General features: G+C 33.6%; 2 protein-coding genes and 1 non-coding gene across 3 annotated transcripts; 1 reads left to right on the top strand and 2 right to left on the bottom strand.

Moving 5' to 3' along the window:
• Positions 1-7,264: 7,264 nt before the first annotated feature.
• TRNAF-GAA (transfer RNA phenylalanine (anticodon GAA)) lies at positions 7,265-7,337 on the bottom strand. Its single transcript has one exon. It is a non-coding gene; the product is annotated as a tRNA-Phe (tRNA).
• Positions 7,338-8,205: 868 nt separating this feature from the next.
• On the top strand, positions 8,206-10,879 carry LOC109808334 (ADP-ribosylation factor). Its single transcript, XM_020371288.3, has 7 exons — positions 8,206-8,346; positions 8,765-8,923; positions 9,317-9,387; positions 9,975-10,094; positions 10,196-10,314; positions 10,410-10,491; positions 10,590-10,879. Exons 2-7 carry the CDS (start codon positions 8,776-8,778, stop codon positions 10,593-10,595), a joined length of 546 nt encoding a protein of 181 aa, XP_020226877.1. The 5' UTR covers positions 8,206-8,346; positions 8,765-8,775; the 3' UTR covers positions 10,596-10,879.
• Positions 10,880-12,174: 1,295 nt separating this feature from the next.
• LOC109809747 (Pentatricopeptide repeat (PPR) superfamily protein) lies at positions 12,175-13,947 on the bottom strand. Its single transcript, XM_020373137.3, has one exon. It carries the CDS (start codon positions 13,813-13,815, stop codon positions 12,316-12,318), a length of 1,500 nt encoding a protein of 499 aa, XP_020228726.2. The 5' UTR covers positions 13,816-13,947; the 3' UTR covers positions 12,175-12,315.
• Between the last annotated feature and the right edge of the window lie 6,036 nt (positions 13,948-19,983).

Here is a 19,983-nt window from a genome sequence, read left to right as displayed (position 1 = left end):
TATATTTCTCTTCCCTTCTAGGTTTTATTTCTTATATATATATATATATATATTGTTGTAAGAAATCATTTAGAAATAACATCATTAAAAAGATAGATTAAAAAAGGAAACGCGTACGACGAATCGATCTTATGCTATTAAGTTCTTTCCATTCCGCCACTAATAAATTTACAAAATTTTTACTTGACTCTGTTATAAAAATTCTCGATAAATATTTATTGAAAATAAAATAAGTATTTTTATAAGTAAAAATGAATTTATTGAAATTTTATATAAAAAATTCCGTTTCACTTCTTTAAAGTATAATTTTTAATTTTTATATCAATCAATTTAAACTTTTTAAAAAATGTAAATTTATTACATTTATTTTATTTTTTCTCTCATGTGAATACTTGTAGGGAAAATATATATTCAAACATAAATTGAAGTTACGATTCAGAGCATGAAACTATTGAGAAGCTATAATTATGAAGCCTATGTATGAACATAGGACCGGAGGTGGGAGCATTTGTTTAATTGATGTGTTTAGCTGATGCTAAAACCATAGAGGAAAGGAGTACCTATAGATTCAATTGGCAGTATGAAGATATATACAGATATTGTCAACTAACTAATCATTCATACGAGTCACATTCAATTCGATTTTTTAAACAAAATTTTGGTTAATTAATTTTTTTTACAGAAATTAATCACCTCCTAAAATTGATAAATATTTTATACTAATATTATTAAAAAAAAATAAGTATTACGAGTCTTTGGCGTTGCTTAGCTGTATGTTTGTTGAGAACTTTAAAATGTGAATCACGTTTACTTTTATAAAGAGGCACTCAAGTCAAGACGTGGAAAATCATCTAAATTTTTTCCATTCACACACAAATTAAACTATAGAATAGTATACTACATTGGTATCTAAATTTAAGAATATCAGTTACCTTTTGTGTTTTTCATTCTAAAGTAACTTGAGTTGAAAATTAAAAAAGAATCGATTACTCTTTAAAATCTTTAAAAGATAAGCCTTCAAGTCTCGGACGTTTCTAGATAACGTTTACTTTAGTTTCTAAATTAAAAAAAAAATATTAATATAAAGAGAAAAAGAATAAAAGTGGTAAGTGATTTTTTCTAATAAAAATTAGTTAAATTAGTTATGAATATTTTGTATCAATAACATAATTAATAAAATAATTCTTAACTTTATTCCATTTAGTAAGATATATTACACAATGTAAAAAAAAATAGGCTAAAAACCTATTTTTGTCTCTTATAATAATTGTTTGTTTCAATTTAGTCCCACTTTTATTTTTGGTATTAATTTGGTCTATTAAATTAATTGGTCTCAATTTGGTCTCTAATAAATTAATTGATTTCAATTTGGGACTTCCGTCCAAATTATTTAAACGGAGTTAACTGTGTGGCCACGTGGATGCCACGTAGATGCATAAGTGGATGCTACGTGAATGCCAATTTTTTTTTAAAACACCTGAAACCAGAACGCTCCGTTCTGAAACCAAAACGGGCTGTTCTGGTTTCAGAACAGGCCGTTCTGGTTCCAGACTGCTAAGCATGAACTATCAATGATTATTGTTCACGGTTGTGAATCATGGAGACCCAAGATACAAAACATTTCAAACACTAAATTTGGTAATATTGTCAATGAAAATTGATAACTTCAATTGCTAAACAGTTAGGCTATATAGTGTATAATTAAGGACAATACAATGTATCACTAAAACAGTTATTGTTTAATTATTTTTTATTTTGTGGTAAAATTATCTTCATTTTTAATGAAGAAAAAATTTAGGCTAAAAACCTAATTTGGTCCCTTATAATCTTTTTTTGTTTCAATTTAGTCCCTCATTAATTTTTTGTCTCAATTTGGTTCCAAACTAATTAATTGGTTTCAATTTAGTCCCAAATTAATTAATTGGTTTCAATGTGGGACTTTCCGTCCAAATTGCTTTAACGGTGTTAACTTTTGGCCACGTGGACGCCACGTAGATGCATACGTGGATGCCACGTGGATGAGAATTTTTTTTAAAACACCTGGACCCAGAACGGCCCGTTCAGAAACCGGAACGGGCCATTCTGGGTGCACTTTTGGTGTGTTAATTTTGCATCCGGAACGGCTCGTTCCTAGTGCAAAATTAACACAACGAAAATGAAACCAGAACGGCCCGTCCGGGTTTCAGAACGGGCCGTTCCGGTTTTATTTTATTTTTTTATATATATAAAATATTAATAATTTTATAAAATATATATTATTAATTATATTTTAATTATATTATTATATCTAATAAAATAAATATATTAATATTTTTTTATATTTTATTTTATTATGTTTATTTTATTAATTTTTATCATTTTATTCTTTTAATCTTAAATAAGTTGCAAAAAATTATAAAGTGATATTTAAATATTTCTTCAAACAGAAAGAGAAAGAAAAAAATTATTACTCTATTTATAAGATAATTATATTTTATGAAAATAAGTAATTTTAAAATTTTTACCATAAAAAAATATTTTTCAAAATTATTATATTTTTTAATAAAATTAATCAAGAATATTGGTTTAATTGCATTTTTTATCTCTCAAGTATTACAATTGTGCAGTTTTGTGATCTCCAAGATTTTAATTGCATAATTTTAGTCCTTAAAGAATTACAATTGTGCGATTTTGGTCCTTCAATTTTTAATTGAACAATTTTAGTCCCTCGAATATCATAATAGTATAATTTTTGTTTCTCCCATTAAAAATTAATAATTTTAATATATATATATATATAATGTTTTAAAATTAAATAATTATTTATCTATTCAAATTAACGTATATTATAATTTTTGATATTATATCAATAATATTATTAATATATTTATAGATAAACTAATAATTGATAAATATAACTTGTTATATATTAATATATTTTTACAAAAATATAAGTATATTAATTAGAAATATATATCTGATCTTATATATTTATATTTTTGTAAAAGTATATTAATATATATTAAGTTATATTTATCAAATTATTAGTTTATTTATAAATATAGTAAAAATATTATTGATATTAATTTATCAGTAATATTAAAATACTAATAATATATAAATTTTATTTATTTAGTAATAATAAATATATATCATTTGATACATTAAAAAAAATAATATACGTTAATTTAAATAAACAAACAATTATATAGTTTTAAAACATTATATATATATATATATTAAAATTATAAAATTATTTAATTTTTAATGAGAAAGACTAAAATTGAACAATTATGATATTTAAGAGATTAAAATTGTTCAATTAAAATTACACAACTATAATCTTTTAAGGACTGAAATTACTCAATTAAAACTTTAGAGATCAAAATTGCATAATTATAATATCAAAAACACAATTACGCAAAAAATATTTTATTCACAGTTTTGGAACGGGCCGTTCTGAATCCAGAACGGCTGTTCTGAAAGCAGAACGGGCCGTTCTGTTTTCAGAACGGCCCGTTCTGCGTCACTGATGGTGTTTTAATTTTGCAACCAGAACAGCCCGTTCCGGTTTCAGAACGGGCCATTCCGGTTCCAAGTGTTTTCACAAAATTTAGCGTCCACGTGGTATCCACATATGCATCTACGTGGCATCCACGTGGCCAACAGTTAACTCCGTTTAAATAATTTGGACGGAAGTACCAAATTGAAACCAATTAACTTATGAGGGACCAAATTGAGACCAAAAATAAAAGTGAGACTAAATTGAAACAAACAATTATTATAAGGGACTAAAATAGGTTTTTAGCCAAAAAATATTTATGACAATTTTTTTTGTTAGGTGTAATTTATATGACATAAAAAGTGATACAATAGTTGTAAATATGACAATTTTTTTTTGTTGATGAAATTTTTTTTTGTTAGTTGAGATAATACTCGACATAAAAAGTGCTTTGGAATTTCAAATAAAAAATGTAGTTTGCGTTTCAGGCTATTGTTTTTATTTTTGTTTTCTTTTTTCATCGTCATCCTTCTCACACATTCAAGTAAATTATTTTCTTCTTTTGGTATCTTATTTTGTGTCTTATGTTGTTATTGTTTAAATATTGATAGTTTGGTGATTTAGAAATAAATATGGTAGTGTTGAAATGCAAAATGCGATAGCTACAAAAAAAAAAAAAGATACAAGAATGAAAGAGAAAAAGGATGGTGGAAAATGAGAAGAGATGTGGAGAGAGAGAAAAAAAATGATGGCAAAATACAAAGAGATGTGACCAAAGAAAAGGAATGCAACGACAAAATATGAATAAATGTGATAAGAGACAAAAAGTACAATAACAAAATACAAGGAGATGTGTGATGGAGATGTGACAAGAAAGAAATAATACATGAAAAATATTTGTTAACCTAAAAAATAAATTTTTTTTATGTTGATTATTTTTATAATTAACATAGAAAGTTAAGACATTTTATGTTGGTTATTTATGTAATCAACATAAAAAGTCAAGACTTTTTATGTTGTTGAGATTTGTGATAAATCTAAGATTATCATTCAAAATTATTTTTGTCTATTATTAAAAGTGTTGTTGCACACTAGTAACATTTTAATTTTGTTTCCATTAATCATTAAGTTTTATTATTTTAACAAATAAATATTTTAACTTTAATTTCATTTTAATTAATTTTTAAGATTGATTATTTTTATAAATATGTTTTTTATAGTAAATTAGATTGATACCTTGATATTTAATGAAATTGCACCGACACTTTTTTTTTATATATATTTTTTTATTTTATAGATTTGCAGTAATTTCTCCTACAAATAATAATGTAATGCTTTTTAAATATACAAGGTTAATGTAATATCTAAGGAGGTGTTAGTGTAATATTTTTTAAGCAATTAATAAGTAAAATTATTGTAAAGATAGAAAAAGTATGGAGTATTTGTGCAATCACACGTAATCTTAATATATTTTATATAATTTATTATTTATTTATTATTATTTTTTTTTTATCAATTTTGAGTTAAAATAGTATTTTAACATGTGAAATACACATGTTAAATATTTATTTTATATAAATAAAATTTATGATAGATTACATATAATTAAATATATTTAAATATATAAATTGTATTATATTTAAAATTTATATAAATAAAAATTTTAAACATATAAATTATATTTTAGATTTATAATAGGTAATTTATAATGTGAATATTATTTTTAATTATTTATAATTTATTTTTAAAATATTAAATTTTAATTTAAAAATAAATATGGTAAATACACATTGCAAGTTAAGACCTTAAATTTTTTTCACAACCTCATCAAAGAAAAAAATCTATAAACATTTTCATTAAAGATACTCTTAAAAATCCTCTTGAGCAAGATAATTATTTTCATTTATATGTATATAGCGATGATTTATTTTAAATGCCAATAATTCATTAATCATTTTCTTCTTTTGTTACATTTTTTTTCATATATTCACATTTTAATAAAAAAAATTATGAATTTATAAAAATTAGAATAATTAAAACAATAAAAATTCTTCCTTTAATTTTTTGACACCCTAAATTAATATTTTATTCAGAGATTAATTTAGAGTATCACTCTTGAATCAATATGCCTGTATAAATAAAAGTTCACGTGTAATAGTTGTTGGAAGGTTGGTGTCAATTTGTCAATTCAGTAGTTGGAACTACTTAAGCTAACGTGTAATATAAATAGAAGTTCACGTGTAATGCCTCTCTATAAATATATTTTGATTCAAGATTGATACTCTAAATTCAGAATTAAGTATTAATTTAGTTTTTAAAGTAATATTCTTTTTAAAAATAATTTTTTAACTAATGAAATTATATAAACAATCTTTTAATATCAAATATCCATCAATTTAGTTCTGGAGTTAATATATTTTACTAAAATTAAAGAAATAATTTAAATAAATTTTCAATATTTAAGTGATTATGTAACAAATTTTTTAATATTTTAGGGACAACTTATATAACTTCAGTAGTTTAAGAATTATTTAAGATAGAGGGTGACTCTAAATTTGATTTATTTATTTATTTATTTATTTTATCAATGCCACAACTATGGCTTCGGGATTCAATTCAACGAGAGCATTCATTATGATTAGTTCACACAAAGAAAACGAAGTACAATTGTCATGAATAAAATGATGGAGGAAAAAGGAGTGATTGAGTGGGGTGTAGAAAGAGATCATAATGGATGAATTGTACAGTTGTCCTGAGGTAAAGGTATTGCATAAGAGTAACTCTAATGAAAGTTGCTTGTCTCCTGAAGTGACTTAATTCTTTATTTCTTGTCATTGGAGAATATGAGTTGCTTGAAGAAGAGAGAAAGTTGCTTGAAGAAGAGAGAGTTGCTTCCTCAAGCAACTATTCCTTATAAGATTTCAAACAGATTTTATTGAACATATTTGAGAACGTTTCGGAAATAATAATGATGAAAATTAATTTTTATGTATTTACTATTGTTTTATTTTATTTTTAATATTTATTTATTATATATTTTTTCTCATAATTTATTTTCTTTTATTGTAGTGCAATTATCATTTTTGATAAAAATTTAAATTTAGTTCATAAATAATTAGAAAAAAACTCTAAAAGTTAAATTTCTTAAAATTTCTTATTATTAGAATAAATTTGTGTTTGAGTTGCTTAATGCTGACATGATACACTAGGGACCACTTATTTCATTTTTTAATGCATGAAGCAACTCATTAGAGATGCCCTAAATATTGATTAATTCCTATGAGTAATAATTAAAAAAATTAAGGGAAATAATTAATTACAGAAATAGTTGAAGAAACTTGATACAGATTTTGAAGGCAATTATATATCTTTACACGACAATCACATCCCTATAATTATGCTCATGTCACAAAGTTGCCAATTGTCTACATAATCAATCGGCCAAAATGGCTTAAGTATTATCAAATAAAGGCTCTTTAAAACATAATGGTGCTAACAAAAACAAATATTCCACAAAAAAAAGAAAATAATAATAACAGAGACACATCGGTCTCAGTAATTATCCAACTTGACGTACAACATATTTTATAGTTAGCAAAGAGGGTATACTTATATGCAGTTCTCATCACTTTAGAGAGTCAGAAGTCCTTTATCTATTGTACTAACTTTATTATGAGCATTAAGACTCTAGATTGTGTGTTAAGTTTGCCACCAAAACCTCCAGTTTGTAACAACTTATGTTCTTTACCATGGGGAGAGTCAAAATAAAAAGGTGATCCATGTTGCGGTGAGCGTGGATCGAACACGCGACCTTCAGATCTTCAGTCTGACGCTCTCCCAACTGAGCTATCCCCGCAAGTTGTTAAATGTATGTAAATAAAAATCTATATATATAACTACTAGAGACTACTATTGCAGTATATAACACAAAAACATAAGTTGTGCTTTCAAATTTCCATATCTCGTGTTGCTTTAACCACAAAGGAATCGGGTACACGGTTTTCAAAACTATCATCCAAGCCCATATGCGTTGTGTTGTTTGTCAATGGACATACGCTTAGAAAGAACTGAAACCTCGTGTATGGGCTGTATACGACCCATAAAAGAGTGGGCTATGTTGGTTGACATCTACTAGTCCTTCACGCCAAAATTACAGGTTAAACACTTTTTTTTAAGTGAGGTATCTCTAATAGAAAACTAAGAAATAATTTCTGACCAGATATTTAACAAAATAATTTATCATACACATAGGTTAAATATCAAATTTCTGACCAGATATTTAAGAGACAAATATTAATCGTGTCATATCTTTTTGAAACCCACTTGCACATTTGAATCAAAATATTTTAAGTTTTGTTAATTTATAATGTAAGAGTTAGAATGAATAAATATTAACTCTTGCAATTTGGATTAAATATTTAAAATTAATATTAAGTAGTGGAAACCAGTCGTTAATATTGTGTAAAAAAATGGAAGAAACGAATTTCTTAACAAGCTAGTTAAATTAAAAAATGAAACACGTTTTTCTTTAAAAGAGAGGAAGATTTTTTTTTTACGAGATAAATGGAAAATTTGAGGATGTAATTCATTTAGAAGAAGAAGAAAAAAAAAAGTGAATATTCTCGTTTTTTTTTTTTAAAAAAAAAAATTAAGTTAACGAGCGTATGGTGATGAACCGAAATTATAAGTAAAGCGAATAAACGACGTTATGACGCGCAAACACGAATTTTGGATCTTAGTCCGCGTTCTATAAATCTGCGAACCCCTTCCTGTAAGACCACCTCTATTTCTTTTCTCTTTGTTGCAAAGAGAAGAGATCTTGTTTACTTCTCTCTCTCTCTCTCTCTCTCTCTCTCTTCTTCAAGGTAACTTTCTCTCTCCTTCTTCTCTTTTTATGGATCTCTTCGCCATTTCGATTTTCTCAACCGAATGTCTCCTTCTTATTCATTGTTTATTGTCCGCTTTGCATTTTTCTGTTCCTTCGTGTCTGATTTCATCTTTCATTCTAGATTAGTTTCCTGATTTCTCGTATCTTACGATCTGCTTACGTCCTTGCTCGATCTGCATCGCCTGTAGTTAGATCGCACGATTTTTGAATTACAACCTTGTTTTATTTTCTTCATTCATCTCAATGTAAGATCGGCATCGCAATTTTGGTTGTTCATGCATGCAACACAGATCATATTATGTGTAATACCATGATTTTTTTGTTTCGATTTGATTTGTTGTGATTGAGATTTGAATTTGATGGAGTCGTTTGGTGACTGTGATTTGTGGATTCAGAATATTTGAAAATGGGGCTGTCTTTCACCAAGTTATTCAGCCGGCTGTTTGCCAAGAAGGAGATGCGTATTCTTATGGTGGGTCTCGACGCTGCTGGTAAGACCACCATTCTGTATAAGCTCAAGCTCGGAGAGATTGTCACCACCATTCCCACTATTGGTAAGTTTCATTTGTTATTTTTAGTTTCTTAAATGCCAACTGCTTTGTATTGATTCATGAAATGTGATAGGAAATTGAGCGGACATTTCTTTCTAATTCAATTGATGGGGGGAGTTAACTTATCCATTCTCAATAAAACGATGTCGATTGAGGGGGGAATTAATTCTAATGAATGTAGGATCAATTATTGCTTTGGCCTTTCCTACCCATTTCCGTTCATTTGTTGTTATTGTTGCATGAACTATTCAGACAAACTATCAACTTTTCAGGTACTAGATGAGAATAGCCTGAATGCAGTGTCTCCAGTATCATTGTTAGCATGATAATGATAGTTTGTCACTGACATTATAGTACTTATGACGTGTGATTCTACTAATATATCACTTGGCGCAGGGTTTAATGTGGAAACTGTGGAATATAAGAACATCAGCTTCACTGTCTGGGATGTTGGAGGTCAGGACAAGGTATTGATTTTTCCCCTGCTTCTTCCTGTCTAACTACTGACATTATAGTACTTATGGTTAGGATGGTTTAGCAAACTGTCTGCAATGCTTTTGTTGATTTTATAACATGGTAATTGGCTGAAACTATGCTTGAATTACTATGAATGTGTTATGTTTACCTTCCAAATTTGAGTTGTGACCCGTAAATCTTGGTGATGAATCAATGAATCTCCATTGGATGCGATGACAGATGTACTCCTCCCCAGTAAGATAAGGATGGGATTCAAAATATGTTTGTTGTTAGGGGAGTGCATGTGCTTCATTGTGCAATGATGTTTGTACAAATTTTAGTGTTTAATTGTTTATAGCAATGCGATGCCGGTTATCTTGTCATAAACCAAATGGCATTGGTAATATAGTCCTTTCTTTTGTCGATTTCTTTATTTTAAGATCCGACCAGTATGTATAACTTTACCGAATTTGTGTATGTTATGGCCATTAGCTCAAATTTTCTTGCCTTTGACTACTTGTTATTAATACACACTGAATTATTTTGAAAATATCATTTCGCAATATGGTAGTCACCATTGATATGTTTTTCCCTGTAGATCCGTCCTTTGTGGAGACATTACTTCCAAAATACACAAGGACTTATTTTTGTGGTTGATAGCAATGACAGAGACCGAGTTGTTGAGGCTAGAGATGAGCTGCATAGAATGTTGAATGAGGTAATAACACAGATCTAAATGAGTGAATATGGAAGGTAGTTAATTCCATATTATTTGATTTCTCAGCTTAATTCTGGATGTTATTGGATAATCTTTGGCAGGATGAGTTGAGAGATGCTGTGCTTCTAGTTTTTGCGAACAAGCAAGATCTTCCAAATGCTATGAATGCTGCGGAGATAACTGATAAGCTTGGTCTTCATTCCCTCCGTCAGCGTCACTGGTAAACTAGAATATTGTTGACAACATTCCTCTCCTCACCATACATATCTTGCTGCTTTCGCCACTCAATCTCACCTACATGCTCTGCACATGCAGGTATATCCAGAGCACATGTGCCACATCTGGTGAAGGGCTCTATGAAGGACTTGACTGGCTCTCAAACAACATTGCAAACAAGGTTAATGCCGAAAGAGTGGATGATTTGCTTACTGGGCAATTTTACTTCCATCTTCAGAGTGGTAACTGATACTTTTTTCTTTCTTGAATGATCTGCAGGCATAGAGATTTATTAGTTAAGGATGCAAGGAAGTTGAGTTTACTTCGGCTGTTATGATGTCCAGTTTCTGGTTTTCTTGCCCTACTTAGATTTTCATTGCTCGAGCATGTATTATTTTTCTTGAAAAAAAGAACAGTGGCCTGTTACTGAAGAATAATTTGAAATTTTTTTCCATGTATAACCTAATAGCATTGTTTACCCTTTGATTTGTGAAGTCAATTGAATTATATTAAGCCTCGTATTATGTGTACGAAACATAATATTTCTGAGATTCTTATTCTTACGACGATACAGTGGTGTTACTGAAGAATAATTTGAAATTATTTACATGCATAACCGAATAGCATTGTTTACTCACTCTTTGATTTGTCACTTTCATTCCGATACCCGTTTATGGACGGTGGTGTGCGCTTATTTTCAGAACTAAATTATGCAAAATCAAATCTTCTATATAAGAACGTTTTTATCTGCACTTATCATTTTTATTTTTATTTTTAAATAAAATTTCAATATATATATATATATTAAAATTATCAATAATTAGAAATAATACATAGGATTTGATTTTACATGATTAAAAATAGTATTATATCATAGTATAAATTATTTAAAACATAATACATACATTCAAAAATACATATTTATTATAATTTTGTTGTATGATATGAAATTTATTGATAAAATACTAGTTCTAATACATTATCCACATTACACTAAATTATTATTATTATTATTAAGCCATTTGATGAATGGAACATTTGAAAATTTAATTTTACAAAATGAGCTAAGATTTAATCAATTGAAATAATGAACCAATGTACAATCAGGGTTGGCTTGGGGAATTTTTGACAACCTATTCCAAATATACTAGGGATGAGCACCAAGAAATCAATAGTATCAGATGGCAACTGAGTTGCGAGCTCTTGATCACCTCATCCATCTTCAAGATACCTCAAAGTAGTTGGCAGTGGATATACTATCCTTTGATTCATTTCACTGTGTTCAGTTAGGGAACAATAGAAAGACTCGATCTGGACTTGGAGAGACATAATTTAAACAGCCAGGTACACAGGAGGGTTTCGACAAAAAGGACAAGTATCACTGGAATTTTTATGTAGGTACTTGGTATGAGATGGTCCATGACAAGTGACCACACTATTTACACATATTGGTCCACAAGAAAGGTTCCAAACCTTGAAATTTCCAGGTGAGAAAGTTGATCATAAAAAGCTATCGAATTCGAACATTATGAAAACCTTCTAAAACGTTTTGAAAGGAAAACCAATGTCAAAAGGTCAATACGCAATACTATGATTGTATGCTTGACCTTCTAGTTCTAGTCCTGACGAACATGATTGTATGCTTGAAGAGAAACAGATTTCCAATGGAATGACAGTAACATGCAAGCTTACCACTTCCAAACAGTTCTATTTCACAAAATGTTTATCAACCTGTGAGCATTGTATTCCCGGAAGTATAGATAGTGACTTAAGCAAACTGCTGATGCTGATTAGTCTCAGCGGAGCCAGTAACTTCCCATTATTTAGAATGCTCAATCTTTTGCTATACCGGCTCACCTAAATACCTCTTATCTGAGCTATTTTTCTTGAATTTTTGCACACATTCCACAAATTATTCTAAAAGGCAGAACTGGTCTAAGGGTCATGTCTGCTACAACTTCTGCCACAGCTTTAAGACCCCTGGCTTCCTTTCATTTTGCCATCATCAGTTGTAACTATGAGCAGATAGAGAACCTGGTGTTTCAGTTGGGCTCTCCGTACTTGGATGAACTTGGAGTGGTCGCCCAAACACGGCCATTTTCTGCGTCAAACTCTGAAGGGCCTCATGTCTGTTTGCCAGTTCCATGAGCACCTTGATTCTCCTAAACGACACATTACTCGGCTTCTGCCCCTTCTCAATCATCTCCAAGAAACACTTCTCTGCTTCCCCCAACTTCCCCATATCACAAAGCAAGTCAAACAGCACATCAGAAACCAAAGTATACGACCCAAAACCCTTCCCCACCATGTCACCCCACAACCGCAGCGCCATCTCCACCTTCTCGTGCCTCCTAAACAACCTTATCAAGAACATACAAGATTGCGTGTTCGGAAGACACCCCTCAACCATCATCCTCTCGTACAAGCTCCAAGAGCTCTGCAAATCATTGGACCAGTAAAACACCCTAAAGAACAAATTGTAAGTAGTCGCATTTGGACTCAAACCCTTTATGACCATCTCATCCACCAAACCATAAGCATCACCAAGCCTCTTCGCAATGCAGAAGTTCCGAATGGCAGCATTGTAGGCCGCAACATCAGGGTAACACCCATACTCCTTCATCTCCTTCAAAACACCCCTAGCCTTATCAGGCTGACCAATCAACCCCAACCCACCAATAATACAAGTGTACGTTATCACATCAGGCTTCAAATCCCGGTCACGCATTTCATCAAGCACCTTATAAGCCTTCTTAATTTCCCTCCCCTTGCAATAAACATCGACCAAACTATTATACGTAACAACATCAGGCGTCACCCCCATGTCCCTCATCTCCATGAAGAACCCCTCAGCGTCCTCGGGGGTCTTCCAGCCGGAAAGAAGAATGTTGAAAGTTTGCAAATTGGGGCGAAACCCGTGCTTCAAACAATGATAAACATTTCTAGCATCCGTCATGCTCTTCTCCTGGCACAAAGTTCTCAACAAAGCATTGAAACAGTTAGTGTCAAACTCAGAGACAAGCTTCCTGAACCTTCTAAACGAGTCCACAGTTTGTCTAACGGAACAAACTTTGGCGACTCTACCCAAGACGACCATGAGGGTGCGCGTGGTTATGAGCGATTGGTCTTTCCGACGCGCTTCGCTTAAGAGGTCCCACACGTGCGAGAACATGCGGCTTCGGCCGAGGACGTAGAGCATGGTGTCGAGGGAGAAGGCGGTGTGGTAGAAACCTTTTCTGCGTCCGGTGTAACGGAAAAATTCTAGGGTTTGGGAGGGGTTGGCGTGGCTGAAGCGAACCCTTTTGAGGACTTGGTCGATTAATTCGTTGGAGAGGAAAACGCCGCTTGATTTGAGGGATTCTTCTAATTCTTCCGCAGTGGCGCTGCTGCTGATTATGCTGAAAACTTTGTGAACGTCGTCGTTTCGGTTGGAGCTTAGGAGGCGCTGCGGAATCAGGGTTGAGGGAGGAATGAGATTCGACGGCGACCATCGCCGAAGCAACATTCTATATTCAAGTGTTATGCGTACTTAATAGATTTGCGATTGGACCTTACTCTATTTAACTTTATCATCCTACAAATTCAAAATTGTTAGATTCTTACACTCCTAAGCCCAACTGCTCCAAGTCTCCAACCCTTTTAATTCATTCCTATTTCCTATTAATGTTCTCTAAAATCACATCATGTAGTTTTATTTATTTTCTCTCACTTTTTACAGCTTAAAATATATTTTTTTAATTTATATATATATTTTCTCTTTAAGTATCTTTTGTTTATTTTTATTAATCTCGTTTGTGTTGTAATGATATAATAAAGATCATTTTGACATTATATTTTTTACTTGCTATTTTTTTATTAAAGCATTTTTTATTTTTTAGTTTCATTTATTCTTTTTAAATCCTATAGTTTCATTTATTTTTCTTTTCAGTTCTTATAATTTATAATATCTTATTTTAATCACTATACATATTATTTTTTATCATTTTAATCTCAATAATATTATTTTTGCTATGATGACATTGTAAAACAATATTTTAAAGTGATATTTACATTAATTTTTTTTATTAATGAATTTTGCATCTTGCTATCTCTATGTAGTAATCCACAAATGGAAAATGTCCCAACAAATTTCACGAGGGAAACATTTTCCTATAATAAAATGTTCACTTTGAAAGGTATGTTGAGTGTTGTTGCTTTATCCCTTAGTCTAGAGCAGCATTAAGTCATTGGCACGTCGCTGTCCATATGGTTCGTTATCATCCTTTAGAATGAAACTTGATTTTTTTTTTTATACAAAGATTGAAACTTGAAATGAGGTAACCATTTAATTTTAGTCATATATGTTCTTGCTTTAGACACGCAAATTGTTTTTCCGGAGAAACTGAACAGTAAATTCTTGGTAAATATTTTGATTTGGATGAATTGCACTATTGCGTAGCAAACGACAAAATTAGAGAACAGGAGAATTTTCTGTATGTTTCTCATTTTGTTTTTTTTTTTTTTTTATTTCTCCTATTAATATTTTCTTTTCATTCCCAGAGAATATCTCCTAAATATATTAATGAGTTACATAATAAAATAGAGTACTTTTTTCATAATTAAGTCTCAATTTTAGTACATATCTAACGAAGTTTATCCAGTTTAGTGATGATTTGTCTAGGATGGTAAGATGATGGGTTCGAATTCTACGAGTGAAGTAACGGGATCGATTCGATTGATCTCTACGAAATCGGTTGAACAAACAATGGTGAAGCTACTTCCAATAATGCTCTGGCGGGAGTGCGTCAAGAATACAAGAAAATAAGTAAAAATTATTTGATAGAAAATAAGGGGGAAAATAAAAATAAAATAAAAAATGTAATTATCTAATAGAATGATATTATATTAGAAATAAAGAGAATTTGATATTTTATGTAGTTAGATTTTTTTTTTGTAAAAATTGTTGAAAAAATAATTCAAATTTTTAATATTTAATTTATAAAATATTATTTGGATATAGAAATATATTTTTTTGTCTAAAAATATTGTTTAAAATTAAAATATTGTATTTATTTTAGAGATTTGTTATTTTTTTTTAATATTATGATGTTAGTTTAATAAATAAATGTTCTTAAAAATTAAAGTAAATAAAATTATATAAATAAAGAAAAAGTATTTTAACCTTATTTACAAATAGTTTTATTATAGAGTAAAATGAAAAAAAAATTGTGTAAACTAAAACACAAGACATTCACATGATAGAATAGTTGGTTAATAACTCATCTCATCCCTAACTTGGCTTGATATTCAAAAAGAACTTTTAAATGAGTTCAAGTTTAAGAAATTAGTCTTTATTCCACTTTGGTTTAATATTATATATTTGTTTCAAAAAATATTTTTTAAAATAAATATGTATTAATAATATAACTTCTTACCTTTTATAAATGTTATTTTAACTAATATGATATAATACTTATGTTAATTAATATCATTTATCTTAAGATATATATAAAAAAAAAGTATAGTTTAATAGTTGGTATAAATTTATTTAATCCTACAATTTAACATATCTAATGTTTAGATTAGTATGTTGTGGCATAACATGAAAAATGATTAATATATTATGATAATAAGTTAAATTGACTAAGTTTTATTTTAAATGTTATTAACTCTTGATCAGATCGAATTCGAGTTAAAGGAGTTGACCTTATCAACATTTTGAATCGAGTGAAAATATAAATAACCTTGTTCCACTGATATTCTTATAAGAGAAGGTGATTTTAGGCAGTTACAAAAAATAGTTATGGAGGTATAAAGGTTCATGTAAAAATAGAAATCAAAATTAATTACTGTACTGTCTGTGTTGCGAAGCCGAGCTCCGAGCTCGGGAGCTCGGCATCACAGCACAAGATGATCTCGAGCACACACTACGCGACGTTAGCTCGGCATTTGAGCAGATCACAACTGATCTCAAGAGATCTCGCTCCCGACGAGATCTGCTATCTAATCTTATCGTATCTTATCTCGGGCCCAAGGCCCAAAGCATCCCTAATTCACACTAGCGTACGTGCATTACATATACGAGACTCATACTGCCACAAACACTAACTATAGCATCGGAGTCTCTTTTGCAGGTACCACCCCCATCTTGGAGCACCAGCGTACCAGTGAAGGAGGCTCACCAATCTTACTTTGCAGATCAGCTCTACAACAGATTTCCGGTAAGAACATTTGGTGCCCACCGTGGGGCCGATCAAGACAGCTCTTATCGGCCACGCCTATGGTTTTCACCAGAAGCCATAGTAGACGCACGACAGACGATGCAAACCACTCAACTATCATGGATAATGAAGCAGCGTTGAGGAGACTGATCGATCAGGTCGAACAGATGCGGCAGCAACACGCCGCCGACCTACAAAACATGTGTGCCAAGCACGACACTGACCTAGCGGCAATGCGTGCCACTAACGAAGCTGACCTGGCGGCGCTACGCGCTGAGAACGAGCGAATCCGCACTCAACTCCCTCGACACCACTCCGATCATCCTCCTCATACGGGCAACCACAATGAGGAAGAGGAGCACTCAGTCTCTCAACCTCAGACGGCAACCAAGACACCAACTCAACGACCTGCAACGCATCGGTCTCACGCACCGACGCACAAGTCAGCCCATGAAATCAGGAAGCCCCCACTCATGCCGCGGGGGATTAGGAAACCTTCCGCCGCCACCCTTTTGTGGATGGCATTATGGAGACACCACTCGCTCACGGGTGGAAGCCTCTCCACCTCGACCGCTATGATGGCACGACGGACCCGGATGAGCACATCGACCTGTACACAACACAGGTATATCTCTACATCGACAATGATGCTATTTTGTGTAGGGTGTTTCCGACCTCACTCAAGGGAGCCGCGCTCAACTAGTACACCCAACTACACCCCGAGTCCATCGACAGCTTCGGCACCCTAGTCAGGAGATTCACCGTGCAATATGCGACGAGCTGACCTCATCATGTCACTTCAGCCGCCTTGGCCAGTCTCAGGAAAAACGACGAAGAACCACTCCGGGCATTCATGAAACGGTTCGCTGCCACCTCGATCAAGATCAGAAACCTGAATCCCGAGGTCGCCCTACATGCCATGCTCATGACACTCAAACCCGGACTATTTGTCGATAGCCTGTGTTGTGGGTCCCCCGCGACATGGACGAGCTCCGCGCCCGCGCTGCAGGTTACATCCAGATGGAGGAACACTCCGCCTTCCGTGACCAGGTTCGCGGAAAAGGACCAGCAAAGCCAGAGCAGGGGCACAACAACAAGGTCAAAGTCAACAATGACAGTCAGTTCAAGAGGTCGGCTAAGGCAAACAAAGGGGGGAGATACGACTTCTACACTCCCCTGAACGCACCCAGAGTCCACATCCTGGAAGAAGCCAGCAACAAAAACTTACTCGCCCTTCCACCACCAGGTCACACTCCCAACAGTGCCGACAAGTCCAAGCACTCCCGGTACCACAGGAACCACGGTCACACCACAGAGGAGTGTCGCACGCTCTAGGACCGCATCGAAGAGCTCATCCAGGCAGGTCACCTCGGCCAGTACATCTAGCGACAGCAGGGTCACCGAGGAGGCTGTGGTGGTCGGGGGCGTGACAGAGGGCGAGGCTCGGGAACTCGCACGGACCAACCCTCTGGCTCCCAACAAAATGCCGGCGGTGTAGTGTAGGCCGAGGTAAGCCAGGAGACAAGGACAGCCCCCTTACGGGGAGTGATTAACACAACTGCAGGTGGTTTCGCTGGGGGAGGCGCTAGCAGCTCGGCCCGAAAAAGACACCTGCGGAATGTCAACTGCATCCACTCTACCACCTCGGCCTCGCACCAAAGCTCACCTCCGATCTCCTTCTTTGACGAGGACTACGCGGGTGTCAGCCCTAACCAAGATGATCCCATGGTTATCGTGGTGGAGGTCGCCAACTAGGAGGTACAGAAGACACTCATTGACCAAGGAAGTTCGGCCGACGTCCTGTACTGGCCAACGTTCCTTAGGCTAGACGTCCCCCATTCTCTCATCTAGCAGCACACGAAGCCCTTAGTCGGCTTCGCAGGAGAGCGAGTTCACACTCGCGGGTACATAGACCTACTGACAACGTTCGGGGTACCCCCGGATACTAGGAGAATCATGGTTATATACCTTCTCGTGGAGGCCAAAACCTTCTATAACATCATCATCGGGAGGCCAACCTTGAATCAGCTCGGAGCGGTGGTGTCCACTCCACACCTCACCATGAAGTTCCTAGGGAATGACGGCAAGATCATCTCCGTCAAGGCAAATCAGAAGACATCTCGACAGTGTTATGCCGAGAGTCTGAAGATCTCCTCATCCGGAGCAAGGGGGGTCCCCCCCACCATAGTTCATTAGGTTCTATTTCTCCTTTCTGTATGAACAAAATTGTGCACTCTTTTCCCGCCTCAGTCCTTGACTGAGAGGGTTTTTAACGAGGCACACAAAAACGATCAATAAAATTACTCATTTTGCTGAATCCATTTTCTTATTTATTGTTTTTATAAAAAACAAAATCGAACCAATCTCTTTCACCCTTACTAAGGTCGAGTACGAACCTTAATACTCCAAACCGAGGTCGAGTCCGAACCCCGTTAAAATTATGAGGTCGAATACGAACCTCAACACTCCAAACCGAGGTCGAGTCCGAACCCCGTTAAAAAAACGAGGTCGAGTACGAACCTCAACACTCTCATCCGAGGTCGAGTCCGAACCTCGTTAAAATTATAAGGTCGAGTACGAACCTTAACACTCTTATTCGAGGTCGAGTTCGAACTTCATTAAACACATATTACTCTAAATTCGAGGACGAGTTCGGACCTTGGTGAAATACACAAATTCATCTTACTCCAAAACGAGGTCGAGTACGAACCTCGGCAAAATTCGTTTTACTCCAAAACGAGGTCGAGTACGAACCTCGACAAAATTCGTTTTACTCCAAAACGAGGTCGAGTACGAACCTCGGCAAAATCCGTTTTACTCCAAATCGAGGTCGAGTACGAACCTCGGCAAAATTTGTTTTACGTCAAACCTCGACAAAACTCGTTTTACTCCAGATTGAGGACGAATACGAACCTCGACGCGTTCATTCGAAGTCGAATCCGAACCTCGATGAAATTCATTTTACACAAAAATTGAGGTCGAGTACGAACCCCAATACAATTCATTTTACGCAAACCCGAGGTCAAGTCCGAACCTTAGGACGACCGTTTGAGGTCAAATTCGAACCCTTAATACAGTCTATCCTACTCTAAAAACAAGATTGAGCCCGATAAGGCAGAAAAACAATCAAAGACAAGACAAAAAACAATCAAAGACAAGACAAAAAAACAATCAAAGCAAGGAAAATCAAATCTCGAAGAGCAATATACATACAAAACACTTGCGGAGTTTAACGCTTGAGTTCAAAGGAATATACTAAATAAGGAAATAGAAAAGGGAAAAATAAACTAAGCTATTACAAAGGCGGCCTAGGCTGAGGCATTCTCACTAGAACTGTCATCGACATCGTCCTCCTTAACCAGCCTCCCAAAGAGGACAACCTTCTCCACATGCATGGAGGAAAAGTCAAACCCGGGAGCAAGGAGCCGTGCCTGACGAGCAGCCTTTTGGAAGCCTCTCTTGTGCTCCATCAC

This window comes from Cajanus cajan, chromosome 7 (assembly GCF_000230855.2).
Source record: "Cajanus cajan strain Asha chromosome 7, NIPB_CcT2T_4, whole genome shotgun sequence".
Taxonomy (NCBI): Eukaryota; Viridiplantae; Streptophyta; class Magnoliopsida; order Fabales; family Fabaceae; genus Cajanus; species Cajanus cajan.
Note: the sequence above shows the minus strand (reverse complement) of the source record. Positions and strands in the feature narration are given on the sequence as shown.